This window comes from Rhinoraja longicauda, chromosome 14 (assembly GCF_053455715.1).
Source record: "Rhinoraja longicauda isolate Sanriku21f chromosome 14, sRhiLon1.1, whole genome shotgun sequence".
Taxonomy (NCBI): domain Eukaryota; kingdom Metazoa; phylum Chordata; class Chondrichthyes; order Rajiformes; family Arhynchobatidae; genus Rhinoraja; species Rhinoraja longicauda.
The window spans coordinates 19,677,468-19,693,945 of record NC_135966.1 but is presented as its reverse complement, the minus strand read 5'-3'; the positions used below and the strand labels follow the sequence as shown (position 1 = coordinate 19,693,945).

At 40.6% G+C, this 16,478-nt stretch overlaps 1 protein-coding gene across 1 annotated transcript in view; it reads left to right on the top strand.

Moving 5' to 3' along the window:
- cdhr2 (cadherin related family member 2) overlaps window positions 1–16,478 on the top strand; it is a 96,473-nt gene that overhangs the window by 78,024 nt on the left and 1,971 nt on the right. Inside the window, exons 24-30 of the mRNA XM_078411344.1 lie at window positions 2,379–2,467; window positions 2,562–2,645; window positions 3,983–4,060; window positions 5,336–5,396; window positions 6,460–6,581; window positions 9,068–9,181; window positions 13,736–13,813. Coding sequence (XP_078267470.1) covers window positions 2,379–2,467; window positions 2,562–2,645; window positions 3,983–4,060; window positions 5,336–5,396; window positions 6,460–6,581; window positions 9,068–9,181; window positions 13,736–13,813 — 626 coding nt within the window. The remainder of the gene's footprint in view (window positions 1–2,378; window positions 2,468–2,561; window positions 2,646–3,982; window positions 4,061–5,335; window positions 5,397–6,459; window positions 6,582–9,067; window positions 9,182–13,735; window positions 13,814–16,478) is intronic.

The following is a 16,478-nucleotide window of genomic DNA, read 5'->3' as shown; positions in this document are numbered from 1 at the left end:
TTTCCTATCAGTTCTAGTTTATGAAGTGTGATGATGATGGGCTGATTCTCACACTTCATGGATATTCCAGCATTGATTTGCTTTTCTCTTTCTGCTTTGTAATGGGGTTGAGGCTGGGAATGAAGGAATGTATAATGGGAGCTATGCATCAATCTGATGCCTCTGTTTGAATCTTCACTCTTTATACTTTTTGGATGATCTCATATTCTGCCTCCTAACTTCCAAAAAATGTGTTCTTATTATACAGCTCATTGATATGTATTGGTTTGTTTCTCTTCAAAAGCCGGAGCATACCTTTACAAACAAAGTAGTGTCTCTTGGACAGTGGGCGTTCTCTTTTAGCTCTGCCAGAGGAAGGTTACAAGGAGGATACACAAGTTCCTTTTCGTACAGAATTAAAACACCCTTTATCTAATATCATTCAATTAAATCAATGCAGATACTTCAAGCAAAATTTCAGAGGCTTATTATGTAAACAAGGCAAAGGAAAATTGGCTTGTCACCAACAACACTTAACAATTTGTGCAGATGCGCCATATTCGGATGTATCACAACTTGGTATGGTAATTGCTTTGCCCAAGACCACAAGAAATTGTAAATAGTTGTGAACACAGCCCAGTCCATCACACAAACCAGTCTCCCACTCCTATCAACTCCATCTACACATCACACTGCCTTGGGAAGCAGCCAACGTAATCAAAGACCACTCACTCCTTGGTCATTCTCCTCTCCTGATGAGCAGAATATTCAAAAGCTTAAAAGCAATTACTACAAAATTCAAGAGCAGCTGCTTCCCTGCTGTTATCAGACTCGTGAACAGACCTCTCATATGCTTAGGATGAATTCCCAATCTTCCAATCTACTTCCTTGTGGCCGTTGCACTTTTTAATCTGCACTTTCTCTTTAGTTCTAACATTATATTCTGCTCTCTGTATGTTTTCCCTTTTGCACTACCCGATGTGCTCATGGATGGTATGATTTGCCTGTATAACAAGCAAAACAAAGTTCTTCACTGTATCTTACTACATGTGACAATAATAAAACAATAGGAAAAGGTATACGCATGCCAAACTGCTGAATTTATATTATTGCATAAAGCCTTTTTATTTCCACCTGCATGGGAACCTGAGCCATCTCTAAGTGGGTCTTTTTAGGCTGTTCTGGTCTCCCTAGGCCTTGTTGCAATGTATTGTAACTGAGTTTTCTAGACCTAGTGCTTTGAGAAAAATCAGCTAAACAATGTTTCTACGAGAAATCCAGACGATTTACTTCTGTGTTTGGAGCCAGGAAAGACCTAAGTCCGTCATGCGAACCAGCCTCCCACCCCCATCGACTCATTGTACAACATTACTTCCTCATTGATCAATAGGACAATGACATCCGTCCCGTCACACTCGAGTGTGTCTCTTCCCATGGTCACTATTACAGAAGTAAGATCGTCACAAGGTTCAATAAATGCACAATGAGAAGTGCACCTAATTATAAACTTTAAGAAGATCCCTGGATGAAATTCTTGTCCTTGCTCTGTAAGTCTCTGTGATGCTATAACAATTTCTAAGTTCTTATGTTTCCCTCATGCCCCAGATTAAACTCTGTTATTCATCACTAAAGACAGCTTCCCAGTGGAGGATGCAAGTAGTGTTGATGTTCTGCTTTAAACAACACAAGATGTGTTCAAGGAAATTTTAGGTTTGGTCAGCCTGGTGTTTGCTTAGGTGCTGATGGTGATGTTTGACAAGCTCTGGAGAGTATTATAGTTCTGGCTCTAATCCAGAGGAAAGGATGTACATTTTCATCTTGCCCCTTGCAAAGGAGTATTTTTTTTTCCAGTTCTGAACTTTTACTTTTTAGTTTTAGAGACACAGCATGGAAACAGGCCCTCCACCGAGTCCACACCGACCAACGATCCCCGCTCATTCTACAGTAGGGACATTTTTTACATTTATTCCAAGCCAATTAACCGACAAACCTGTATGTCTTTGGAACGTGGGAGAAAACTGAAGTTCTCGGAGAAAACCCAAGCAGGTCACTGGAAGAACATACAAACACCATATAGACAGAACCTGTAGCCTGCATCGAGCCCGGGTCTCTGGCACTGTAAGCGCTGTATGGCAGCAACTCTACCACTGCGCCATCTGATCTTCTTGAGGATGACTCAATCACAATATTTGGACCGTACTCTCTTCTGTGAGATAAAGGAAGAAAATTGAGAAGGATATTTGCATTTTATTCCTTGTTCGATATGAAGATAGTGAGTGTAGACTGACTACAAAAGACAGCATCAGTGCAGCATAAGAATGGAAGATGATACAAAAGAAGATGAAGTTATCATCATTGCCAGTACATTTCTAATGCATGTTTTAACACTTTTTTTACAGTTAATTACAGTGGACGAGACTTTCAAGACACGGTTAGAATTTGAGGTGCCAACTGAGGAAGTTCAGAGAAATATGAATAATATAGTCATGTAAGTTCTCAAACTAACTTGTTACACTGCATCTGTAATGTATTATACTTCTTTGCTTATGGTTGTTTAAGTATATTTTAAATCATTTTTACAGTATTCTTCGCAAAGCTACATTGTCAGATCCACGTGTGGTAAGCATAACTGGTGTTGGCAATGGACGCGTTCAATCATTAACCAGGTTAGATATTAATATTCCTATACCACTTGATGGAAGCAATACAGATATATAGCAATTAATGTATCAAGATGGAGATCTTAACTTAGTGAAGAGGTTAAAACCAAAACAACCAGACTGTTGAATTTCAATTTAACCTTTTCAGTGGAACCTCAAAAGTCTCGTCCACTGTAATTAACTGTAAAACTGTGCAGATATGTGATGCAAGTTATTTGAGATTTTGGATTGTGTATTGTTTAATTTACAATGCATTTTCAAAATAAACATTGCAAACAGTGTAAAATGCATCAAGCTGATGTGGTAAGAAATTGGTTTGAATCTGCCCCATGTAATGGACCAAAAGCCAGTTCCCAATTGGGATTAGATCACAAGACCATAAGACATAGAAGCAGAATTAGGCCATTCAGCCCATTGAGTCTGCTCCGCCATTCGATCATTGCTGATCTATTTGCCCCTCTCAATCCCATTCTCCTGCCTTTTTTCCGTAATCTTTAACACCCTTACTATTCAAGGACCTATCAATCTCTGCTTTAAAAATACCCAATTAATTGATGGATTAAATATGCTTGTGGTCTCCACTCACCTGTTCTTAAATGGTCTTGGTACAAATGACCAACTTAATTCTGACATTGAGAAACATTTAAGAGCTATTTAAAATGAAGCAGAAAATTAAAAAAAACATTATTATTGTTATTGTTGAAATAAAAAACTAAACTAGAAACATATGAACCACTTATAGATAATTAAAATATTAAAGTAAAGGTAAATAATGTTCCCCTTTCCCTTTGCTTCTGCCATCTTTAATCCTAAATCATCCTGTTTCACCTGGTAAATGATCTTAAAAGTGATATCCACAAGACGGCAGGGAAGAGAAAAAGACATTCTGGCCTTCCATCACAGTGAGAAGGGACTGGAGGAGACTCACTGTGATGGATGTTTCTTTTTGTTTGGTGTTAGTTGTGATTGTATGTGTTATTGCATTTTTATTGATTAATCTTATTGGTCTTATTGTTCAACTGCGGGTAATGTTTCATTTTACTACACATTTATGTGTATGTAACAAATAAACGACTATTGACTATTGACTATTGACTAATGCTGAGGAATCTCTGCCTTCATCACTGGACTCTGCAGGGAGTTCAGCCGTGAAGCGAAGTGACAGATTTGGCCTGCTGTACCTGTCAGTAAATCAAAGACATTTGACAGCATGGAAGTGCAAATCTCAGGCTTTCTACCATGTAAACAACCAAACACTGCTTCTACCAGCAAATGCAGATCCATTGTGTTTTTAAGGAGGGCTTGAGATTGTCAAAATGAACTTATCAATGTTTCTCTCTTAGAAATGTAGCCAGATCAATTATGGAGGTTTACTTCATATTTAAAGACGGATCAGCTATACCACCCGCCGACATTAACGGGTAAGTCTTATGTCTATCATTTATGTTATACATGCCTTCAAAAACATCTGTGTAAAAGCACAATATGTAAACGAGCTCATACACTGATATAGGACTATTCTGGTAGAAAAATGTGGTTGTAGAACTGCAGACGACTTCCTAATTTGTCATATACATTTACACAGCGTCAATCCCCACTGTACAACCACAGACCCTTCAGTCCACCAAGACCAAGGCACCCATTGAACATCTATTTGGACGAAGGGTCTTGACTCGAAACGTCACCTATTCTTTCTCTCCTGAGATGCTGCCTGTCCCGCTGAGTTACTCCAGCATTTTGTGTCTATCTTCGTTTTAAATCAGCATCTGCAATTCTTTTCTACACATTGAGTAGAGAGGGCACTCACTTATATTTACACAGTGGCTGGCTTCCCACATAAGTATGTCCCAAGGCACTCTGCATCCAATGTCGTCTCTGTGACATGCGTTAGTGCAGCAGCTGTTTTGCACACTGTACAAACAGCAAATTAATAAATGAACAGTTAATTTGTTTTCAGTCATGTAATTTTAGAAAATAATGTTGGCTTGGCTGTTCAAAGAAATAATGGTGATCCTTTGTAGAGAGCCGTGAATTTGCCAGGCAAGCAGATATTTACTTAATGTAATCTGTGACAATGATATCCTGCTGTGTGATATTTTCAGTAGGCTGCTTAATTTTGTCACCCTAATGCTTTTTTTGAAAAATGTCTCTTTAGCATTACAACTGATTTATTAAATTGTTTATTTAAAGTGTATTAATGAAGCGGTTGCAGAAAACAACTGGGAATATAGAAGCTGGAATAGATTATCTAGTCCTTGAGCCTGTAACTTTGGTCAGTGCCAAATGTGGCGGCGCTCGTGTCCTGCCTGGGTGAAGTCCACTATACGATTTTACTGGGTTGCATGCAAAACAAAGCATTTCACTGTTCCTGGGTACATGTGACAATAAAGTATGATTGAATCTTTGAATAATCCTTTGAGCCTATTCCATCTTGTTCATCCGGAATCTAAATCCACAAACCCATTTTTTCCCCCTATAACACCATCATTAGATTTTTAAAAATCACCATTTCAGGCAGCATGAATTGGATAAGCTGAAAGGCCTTCTTTGTGCAATAGATTTCTGTGAATCTATGTCTCAATATCAACTTTGCCAGAATAACGTTCACAGCTCAAGTTATATTTGAGATTACTGTTTCATACCATTGAGTTAAATGTCAAATTTGATCGCTCTGATTGTGATTTTCTCCTTTACAGCCTTCTACAACTTGACCCAGAGTCTGTAAATGAATTGATCGGGCTCGGTCTTTTGAATATTGTAAGTACACAAAAAAGTTTGGAATCTAGATAAAAGCTAAGTTTTATATGTCGAGAAGCACTGCTGTCAAAATTGGACAGATTGTAAATGCGGAGATGTATGTCTGAGTATTAAACCACAGGGAACCAATAAAATGGAAGAAAGACAGCAACCTAATTTGAGTTTACCTTAAGTGAAGAAAAACACTGGTAGATGCAGGTTGTCTGCCTATTACACAGAAAGTTTTCTTTCTATTACCTTCTCTGGAACAGAAAATCAATGTGGTTGCACAATGAGAGTTCAATTTTCTTTCTGTTCATCTTTCATGCCATCTTAATGTTGCTGCTGAAAGTGTAAAAAAACACCTCATATTTTCAATGGACAAACAAACATCTGCTGGACTTTTTTTTCTGCTTTTTTGAACTGTTCACTCTCTCCCTGTTTCCTTATATCTTTCTCTCATGTTCTTTCTGTACTAACAGTTTCTCTTGATTTGATTGGGGAGAAAGATGGAGAGAAACGTTAGGGCGGAGTGGGGCGGAAAGAGGGGGAAGAGAGGGGTGGGGGGGGGGGGCAGAGAGGGGAAAAGGTATGTCTTCCATACTCTTACCAGATTGAGGAATTTTTTTAACACTGATGAAGGTGGAGCATGATCTCAATAGGGTGGATTATGTTTGACAAAACCCTCGCCTTGCATTTATCCCCTGGTCAAGATCCTATAGATCATTATTTTAGTTCAGACTGGTTGTGCCACTAGATGTTTTTGGTTACTACAAAGAATGGTGAGTTGTTTTATTTTGACTACCCTCATCGAGGGAAATACTGGCAAATACTAGTACCCATCCTCAGGAGATTATACTATTGCGTGGGAGGGCAGAAAATGTGATCATTAGTCAATTGTGACCAAATTTACTTGTCTATTGAAATCTGCTGATTGAAAATCATAATTATGGCTTATTTTGTAGCTGTCTAACATTACATTCCAATTCTTTTACTTGTGTCACATGATTTAAAAAAAATCATTTATGAATATCAATTCTATTTCTTATAAACTGCACTAATTATTGAATGTTGTATGTTACAGAAACAAACAACCGAACCCATTAATGGTGAACGTCTACTCATTGTCATTATTGGCGGATTGATAGCAGGTTTCGTTATTGTATTAGCCATCATGATAACCATCCTGTTCTGCGTTCGCAAAAGGTATCTACACCAGCAACACGTAGAAAAACAGTAAAAAAAAATCCTTGATTAATGTTCCATATATAAGTTTTAAATTTGTCTTTCTCATTGGTCATGGATTATGCTCAATGAATAGCTGAGCCTTATGGTTGGAATGTCCAAGGCTTGAACCTTGATTTTTGCAACTGTGCTGTCACTTGCGATGATAGTGGAAGTACTATCTTCAGAATCTTAGCCAATTTTGCACCTCAGGTCCAACCTTCATTTTCTGCTTGATCATCTGTGGAAATGGTTAGAATTTCAACAAGTCCAATAAAAATCTGGAATGCTTATCAAAGCCTTAAATCCTGGATTGATGGGTGCATTGCAGAGTTATAGACAATAGACAATAGACAATAGGTGCAGGAGTAGGCCATTCAGCCCTTCGAGCCAGCACCGCCATTCAATGCGATCATGGCTGATCACTCTCAATCAGTACCCCGTTCATGCCTTCTCCCCATACCCCCTCACTCCACTATCCTTAAGAGCTCTATCCAGCTCTCTCTTGAAAGCATCCAACGAACTGGCCTCCACTGCCTTCTGAGGCAGAGAATTCCACACCTTCACCACTCTCTGACTGAAAAAGTTCTTCCTCATCTCCGTTCTAAATGGCCTACCCCTTATTCTTAAACTGTGGCCCCTTGTTCTGGACTCCCCCAACATTGGGAACATGTTTCCTGCCTCTAATGTGTCCAATCCCCTAATTATCTTATACGTTTCAATAAGATCCCCCTCATCCTTCTAAATTCCAGTGTATACAAGCCTAATTGCTCCAGCCTTTCAACATACGACAGTCCCGCCATTCCGGGAATCAACCTAGTGAACCTACGCTGCACGCCCTCAATAGCAAGAATATCCTTCCTCAAATTTGGAGACCAAAACTGCACACAGTACTCCAGGTGCGGTCTCACCAGGGCCCGGTACAACTGTAGAAGGACCTCTTTGCTCCTATACTCAACTCCTCTTGTTACGAAGGCCAACATTCCATTGGCTTTCTTCACTGCCTGCTGTACCTGCATGCTTCCTTTCAGTGACTGATGCACTAGGACACCCAGATCTCGTTGAACATCCCCTCTTCCTAACTTGACACCATTCAGATAATAATCTGCCTTTCTATTCTTACTTCCAAAGTGAATAACCTCACACTTATCTACATTAAACTGCATCTGCCATGTATCCGCCCACTCACACAACCTGTCCAAGTCACCCTGCAGCCTTATTGCATCTTCCTCACAATTCACACTACCCCCCAGCTTAGTATCATCTGCAAATTTGCTAATGGTACTTTTAATCCCTTCATCTAAGTCATTAATGTATATCATAAATAGCTGGGGTCCCAGCACCGAACCTTGCGGTACCCCACTGGTCACTGCCTGCCATTCCGAAAGGGACCCATTTATCCCCACTCTTTGCTTTCTGTCTGTCAACCAATTTTCTATCCATGTCAGTACCCTACCCCCAATACCCATGTGCTCTAATTTTGCCCACTAATCTCCTATGTGGGACCTTGTCGAAGTTAGTTGCCTTCTCCTTAAGTTTCCGTTCTTGAGATGTTTGGTTTTCCATCAAGATTTAACAACATGCATGGAATGTAATAGCAACATGGAGTATGTTGGCATAATGTCACCGTAATGGCCCTGATGTTGCACAATGTAAATGTTCCACTTAATAAATCAGCACTGAGGAAGCAGCAACTAATAGCTTTCCCCCTGTTCACTGTGAAAATATACCTTAAGACTGCAGCCTGATCCCACATAGGCTGGCACAGATTCTGGCTGAAGGATTTGTGGTAATTAGTCATTATTGACATATTACCACCGACAAAAGAGATGAATCTGTAAATAATAGTCAGAAATGTGGTTGGATGATGTGAAGGAGTCCTGACTGGAATAAATTCATGTTTCTGAGCATTTGGTTTGAAAGGAAACAATTTAGATTCCAGGATCTGCCAGAAATTACCTTGGAGCCCTTTATTCCTTAAATATGGCTACCTGGATATTTTTTACTAACAACTACAAGAAGAGAAAATAATTATTTGTAGGAAGGAACTGCAGATGCTGGTTTAAACCAAAGATGGACACAAAAAACCTGGAGTATCTCAGCAGGACAGGCAGCATTTCTAGAGAAGGAATGTGTGACATCTCGGGTCGAGACCCTTCTTCAATCGAAAGAAGGAATGGGTGTCGTTTTGGGTCGAAGAGGGGTCTTCAGTCTGAAGAAAGGTCTCGACCCAAAACATCATCCATTCCTTCTCTCCAGAGATGCTGCCTGTCTCAGTCAGGATGCATCTGGGGAAAGAAAATGATCCTTCTTCGGAAAGGATTGTATTGCCATATAACATATTTCACACTCATAAGGCAAAGGATGAAACATTGTGGGAAAAATCAATATCTCACTTGTTTATGATATGCATTTTGTCACTTTTCTGCTGATAATACATTAATTATGTTGTGTAAACTTTCCTGCAGTTACAAAAGAAAAATAAAATCAGCAACTGCAATGAACACAGCAAAAACTATTCCGTTTGATGCACTTCAGTGTGGACCTGTAGTTCCTGGCACAAATAAATACACCATGGAAGGGTGAGTCAAGCAAAGTTGCAGAAAAATAGCTTTCACTAAAAAGAACATTTAAATTTCTACATTTTTCTAAAATGTCCTAAATTTAAAAAAAATTCCATGTCATTATCTATATCATCCGTGTTCGACATCACAATTGGGGCCGGTTGATCTGATACTTACGTAAGATGGTCGCCGAATCCGCGCATACGCAGAACAAACGGGTCGGTGCCTGTGCAGTTGTGGCCCGTTGATCTGATACATAAGATGGCCCGTTCCCGGCCCCAGTGGGAGGGGTGGGAGGAGAAGGGGAGGGGGGGGGGGGGAGGGGGGGGGAGGGGAGGAGGGGAGGGTGTTAGACCAATGCAGGAGAGCTTTGGGCCCAACGGGTCCACCATGTTCTAGTATGTTATGATAGTAGAATTTATAAACGTTAGTGGCAGAAACAAACCTGTATAAACTGCATTGAAACCCTGCTAGGGTATAGAAATCATGGATGCTGTTTGCTCTTTGGTACCTCAATAAATATTGATGCATGACCCTTTTGTTGTTGTTCATTATTATTTCTTGAGGTAGACCATGACATCTAGTCTATGGTCATAGAGTCATGGAGTCATAGAATGATACAGTGTGGAAACAGACCCTTCGGTCCAACTTGCCCACACAAGCCAACAATAACATGTCCCAGCTGCACTAGTCCCACCTACCAGCATTTAGACCATATCCATCCAAACCTGTCCTACCCATATACCTGTCTAACTGTTTCTTAAATGTTGGGATAGTCCCAGCCTCAACAACCTCCTCTGGCAGCTTGTTCCATACACCCACCACCCTTTGTGTGAAAAAGGTACCCCTCAGATTCCTATTACATATTTTCCCCTTCACCTTAAACCTATGTCCTCTGGTCCTCAATTCACCTACTCTGCGCAAGAGACTCTACATCTACCCAATCTATTCCTCTCATGAATTTATACACCTCAATATGATCATCCCTCATTCTCCTGCACTCCAAGGAATAAAGTCCCAGACTACTAAATCTCTCCCTAGAGCTCAGACACTCTAGCCCTGGCAACATCCTTGTAAATCTTCTTTGTACCCTTTCCAGCTTGGCAACATATTTTCTACATCATGGTGCCCAGAACTGAACACAATACTCTAAATGCATCCTCACCAATGTCTTGTACAACTGCAGCATGACCTCCCAACCTCTATACTCAATACTCCGACTGATGAAGGCCAATGTGTCAAACGTCTTTTTGACCACCCTATCTACCTGCGACTCCACCTTTAAGGAACCATGCACCTGCTCTCATAGATCCCTCTGTTCTACAGCACTCCCCAGAGCACCTCCATTCACTGTGTAGGTCCTGCCCATGTTAGCCTTCCCAAAATGCAAAACCTCACATTTCTCTGTATTAAATTCCATCAACATATAAATGCGAGGTTATCCACTTTGGTGGCAAGAACAAAAAGGCAGATTATTATCTGAATGGTGTCAGATTAGGAAAAGGGGAAGTGCAACGAGACCTGGGTGTCCTTGTACATCAGTCACTGAAAGTAAGTATGCAGGTACAGCAGGCAGTGAAGAAAGCTAATGGCATGTTGGCCTTCATAATGAGAGGATTTGAGCATTGGAGCAAAGAGGTCCTTCTGCAATTATACAGGGCCCTGATGAGACCACATCTGAAGTATTGTGCGCAGTTTTGGTCTCCTAATTTCAGGAAGGACATTCTGTCTATTGAAAGAGTGCAGCGTGGGTTCACAAGGTTAATTTTCGGGATGGCGGGACTGTCATATGATGAAAGAATGGAATGACTGGGCTTATATGCACTGGAATTTAGAAGGATGAGAGGGGATCTTATAAAACATATAAAATTATTAAGGGTTTGGACACACTAGATGCAGGAAACATGTTGCCGATGTTGGGGGAATCCAGAACCAGGGGCCGCAGTTTAAGAATAAGGGGTATGCCATTTAGAACTGAGATGAGGAAAAAGGTTTTCACACAGAGAATTATGAATTTGTGGAATTCTCTGCCTCAGAAGGCAGTGGAGGCCAACTAACTGGATGCATTCAAAAGAGAGTTCGCTAGAGCTCTTAGGGCTAACAGAATCAAGGGATATGGGGAGAAGGCAGGAACTGATTGTGGATGATCAGCCATGATCACATTGAATGGAGGTGCTGGCTCGAAGGGCCGAATGGCCTACTCCTGCACCTATTTTCTATATATCTATGTAACCATTCCTGAGCCCACCTGGTGAATCGATCAATATCCTGCTCAATTTTTCACAACCATCTTCACTATCTGCAAAATTCACTATCTGCAAAATTCACTATCATGTATGGCATTCCGATGTGTACGGGATATGGCTGATTAGATCAATGTAGGTTTGAAAGATCCTTCTACAAAGGATACTGTGCTATAGGGATACTGCAGTCTCAGTGATTTTCATATTTGATATTTTCTTTTCCTCTTAAACCTTCTCCAATTGAAATTCTTCATATGAATAAAGACCATTTTTTTCTGCAGCTACATCAAACAGGGAGACCCAATGCTTGCTGTTCCTCGTGGTGTTGTTAATGTTGAAACTCTTCAGGGATGTTCTAAGAAAGTCTTTAAATCTATTTTTCTGCCACAATGTAATTGTTTTCCCTCAGTCAGCTGTCAATAAGTAGCTGCTTTAAAGGGCCTGTCCCACTTAGGTGATTTTAAGGCGACTGCAGGCGACTAGGCTGTCGCCGACAGTTCGCCGGGGTGTTGCGGGCATGATTGTGAGGAGTCTTCCAAAGATCGTAGTGGATCGTAGTGGATCTCGGCGCATCGCTGAGAAATCAAACGGTTTGAAATTTCTCGGCGACAGCTGGCTTGTCGCCAGGTATCGTAGCTTATTGCGGGCGCTGTCGCATGCTGTCCCCAGGTTTGATAGGTTCTCTTAAGATGCATTTAGAAGCACATAATATTAAAATAAGTAAAGTCATTACAAAATACCATAAAATGCTTGTGTTTAACGAATTTATTTACCGTCAGGACATTTGACAGGTAGTTTGACGGTCAGGTAAGCGTGGGAATTTTGCGCGATGATTTTGGCCTCAGCCATTACATTTAAAGTGAGCTCCAAACCCAGATATGCAACCCAGAAACCAAATATACATCTATCTCCCTTACATTTTCAAAGAATGCCCACACACTTTTCACGAAAATCCACTTAACCACTTAAAAATTAAAAAAAAAAAAATACAGCTATTAGTAAACTGGAAGTAAATCCAGTTTATTCCTTGTTACAGTGAAGCTTGGTTTTTAAGTAACCCATACAAGGTGTTATAGTTCAAAACTCTCAAGTACTTACCGACTTGTCAGTGATTTCAGCGAAAACCAGGACGCCGGAGAAGCATTGAAAGCGTGGGAATTTCGCGATGTTTCAGAAGACGCTGTAATCTCGACCTGACTCGGCATTGTCGTGGTCATTGTCGTCGGGTAAATGAAAAGTTTGGCGATCTGCTACGACTGTGACAGTCGCCGGCAGTCGCCAAAAAAATCCCTTTAGTCTTCTGTCATCAGATATTCTTCTGACATGTCCTATGTATCTGATCTGTGATTCTTTTAGCAATGTGTAGATGTTGGGAAGCTTTGTCTGGAACTGTTGTAGGTGACTGCCATTGTTAGATGACTAGATCATTTGGAATATTAGAACCATCAAATGTGGTCCTTGATCAATGGTTATACTCCCACACTGTAATTGAATAGTGAGTGGCCATATCCCTTTAAATATATCAATCATGTACTGCAAACAGCCAGGTTTAATATGGGCTGGCAAATGAAGGTAAGTGCACAGAATCAGTTCTCCCTTCCAGGGCAGCACAGCGGCACTGCGGTAGAGTTGCTATCTTACAGCGCCATAGACCCAGGTTCGATCTTGACCTTGGGAAGTAAGGAATTTGCGCGTTCTCCCAAGACCGTGTGGATTTTCTCTGGTTTCCTCCCACACTCCAAAGATGTGCAGGTTTGTAGGTTAATTGGCTTCTGTAAATTGTCCGTTGTGTGTAGGATGGAACTACTGTACGGGGTGATTATTGGTCGGCGCGGACTCGGTGGGCCGAAGGGCCTGTTTCCGCGCAGTATCTCTGAACTAAACTAAACTAAGGTGGCCCAGATTTAATTTTACGATGATGTCCCACCATGTTTCATTGCTCTACAGAAGGAAATGTTTCACCAGACCTAAGAATACTTTGAATGGTAAAGCATTTCAGTCAGATAACCCCTCAAACTACAAATTAAATTGAATGCATGACTTTACTTTTTATTTTCACCCCATTGTAAAAAATAAAATTAATTACCTTCAAGGCCATTGTATCTGTGCTGAGCTGGAATGTGTAAATTCTTCAAATGAAACTTCAAACAAATGAGGTCAAGGCAAAATTCCTGACAACAATCATTTCAAAAGAAATTGTGCAAGACTAGAACAGTAAACTAACAAAGAAGTTGTTGATTGTTATTGTTAATATAAAAAAAGTGAAGTAAAGAAACCATCCAATTATTTTAATTGCTTGTGTTTTTTTTAAATAATCCTGCATCTTTAGTGCAAATCCAGTTTGGAACACCAATTTTGACACTTCAACAGGCCTCAATTTTGAAGACATTCATTCAGATCAAGCAAGGTAACATTGAATAACACATCTTCTGTACTTTTTAGGATACTGCATGACATTTCGAGGAGAGAGGAGATAAAAATAATTATGTGTGATAATTACATAAGAATTATAATGTAAAGATAAGAATAATTCTCATGTAACATTGATGCACAAGGGGACCATACAAAGGCAGTGTATTGGTGCCACTAACTACTGTTTACTGCTCTGACCCTAATGTTATTATGACAAATGTCATCTTTGATAGGACTTGCTAATGTGTGGCTAGAGTATCTTTGTGTTTCCATTGGTAATCCCCTTTCTAAAGCAATCCATGATTCTATGATATACATAGGACTCTGGCAGACCAGTTGAACAAGAGCTGTCAACACGTACCTTGATACTCCTGTGGGGCTCGAGGAATAGTAATGCTCTCTGTTCTTCACATGTTTAATGTTGGGTGCCAACCCACCAAATTCCCACCTCATTCCATGAACAACTTTCCCCATTGCCTCCAGCCTTGATGTTAGCCAACTCATCTATTGGTTTTGCTGGTAATATCCAGGTATTGGTGGATTATATTGGGCCACCACTTTGTTAACAAATTCTTGCTTGCTTTATGGTAGTGTAGCCCACAGCACAATATGGACCTGGTTTCCATCAGTATTAAAGTCTACTCATGAATTATTTCCAGAGGAATATACCACTCTTTGCTCTGTACAACACAATATTATACAGTGCTTGTGAAATTAAATGAAAATGTCTTAAGTGCTACACATATCACATTTTCTTTATCATAAGGTACTGATAGAAATGAGAAATTATAAGGGTAAAAAGACCCTAATGGGAGTTATCTATTGGCCCCCAAACAGTAGCCTCGACATAGGGTGCAAGTTGAATCAGGAGATAAAATTGGCGTGTCAAAAATATAATGCTACGGTGGTTATGGGAGATTTCAACATGCAGGTAGACTGGGAAAATCAGGTTGGAAATGGACCCCAGGAAAGAGAGTTTGTAGAATGCCTTCGAGATGGATTCTTAGAACAGCTTGTACTGGAGCCTACCAGGGAGAAGGCAATTCTGGATTTAGTGTTGTGTAATGATCCTGATCTGATAAGGGGACTAGAGGTAAAAGAGCCATTAGGAGGCAGTGATCACAACATGATAAGTTTTACTCTGCAAATGGAAAGGCAGAAGGGAAAATCGGAAGTGTCGGTATTACAGTATAGCAAAGGGGATTACAGAGGCATGAGGCAGGAGCTGGCCAAAATTGACTGGAAGGAGGCCCTAGCAGGGAAGACGGTAGAACAGCAATGGCAGGTATTCCTGGGAATAATGCAGAGGTTGCAGGATCAATTTATTCCAAAGAGGCGGAAAGACTCTAAGGGGAGTAAGAGACACCTGTGGCTGACAAGGGAAGTCAGGGACAGCATAAAAATTAAGGAGAGGAAGTATAACATAGCAAAGAAGAGTGGGAAGACAGAGGATTGGGACTCTTTTAAAGAGCAACAAAAGTTAACTAAAAAGGCAATACGGGGAGAAAAGATGAGGTACGAGGGTAAACTAGCCAATAATATAAAGGAGGATAGCAAAAGTTTTTTTAGGTACGTGAAGAGGAAAAAAATAGTCAAGGCAAATGTGGGTCCCTTGAAGACAGAAACAGGGGAATTTATTATGGGGAACAAAGAAATGGCAGACGAGTTAAACCGTTACTTTGGATCTGTCTTCACTGAGGAAGATACACACAATCTCCCAAATGTTCTAGGGGCCGGAGAACCTAGGGTGATGGAGGAACTGAAGGAAATCCACATTAGGCAGGAAATGGTTTTGGGTAGACTGATGGGACTGAAGGCTGATAAATCCCCAGGGCCTGATGGTCTGCATCCCAGGGTACTTAAGGAGGTGGCTCTAGAAATAGTGGAAGCATTGGAGATCATTTTTCAATGTTCTATAGATTCAGGATCAGTTCCGGTGGATTGGAGGATAGCAAATGTTACCCCACTTTTTAAGAAAGGAGGGAGAGAGAAAACAGGTAATTATAGACCAGTTAGTCTGACATCAGTGGTGGGGAAGATGCTGGAGTCAATTATAAAAGACAAAATTGCTGAGCATTTGGATAGCAGTAACGGGATCATTCCGAGTCAGCATGGAATTACGAAGGGGAAATCATGCTTGACAAATCTACTGGAATTTTTTGAGGATGTAACTAGGAAAATTGACAGGGGAGAGTCAGTGGATGTGGTGTACCTCGACTTTCAGAAAGCCTTCGACAAGGTCCCACACAGGAGATTAGTGGGCAAAATTAGGGCACATGGTATTGGGGGTAGGGTACTGACATGGATAGAAAATTGGTTGACAGACAGAAAGCAAAGAGTGGGGATAAATGGGTCCCTTTCGGAATGGGAGGCAGTGACCAGTGGGGTACCGCAAGGTTCGGTGCTGGGACCCCAGCTATTTACGATATATATTAATGACTTAGACGAAGGGATTAAAAGTACCATTAGCAAATTTGCAGATGATACTAAGCTGGGGGGTAGTGTGAATTGTGAGGAAGATGCAATAAAGCTGCAGGGTGACTTGGACAGGTTGTGTGAGTGGGCGGATACATGGCAGATGCAGTTTAATGTAGATAAGTGTGAGGTTATTCACTTTGGAAGTAAGAATAGAAAGGCAGGTTATTATCTGAATGGTGTCA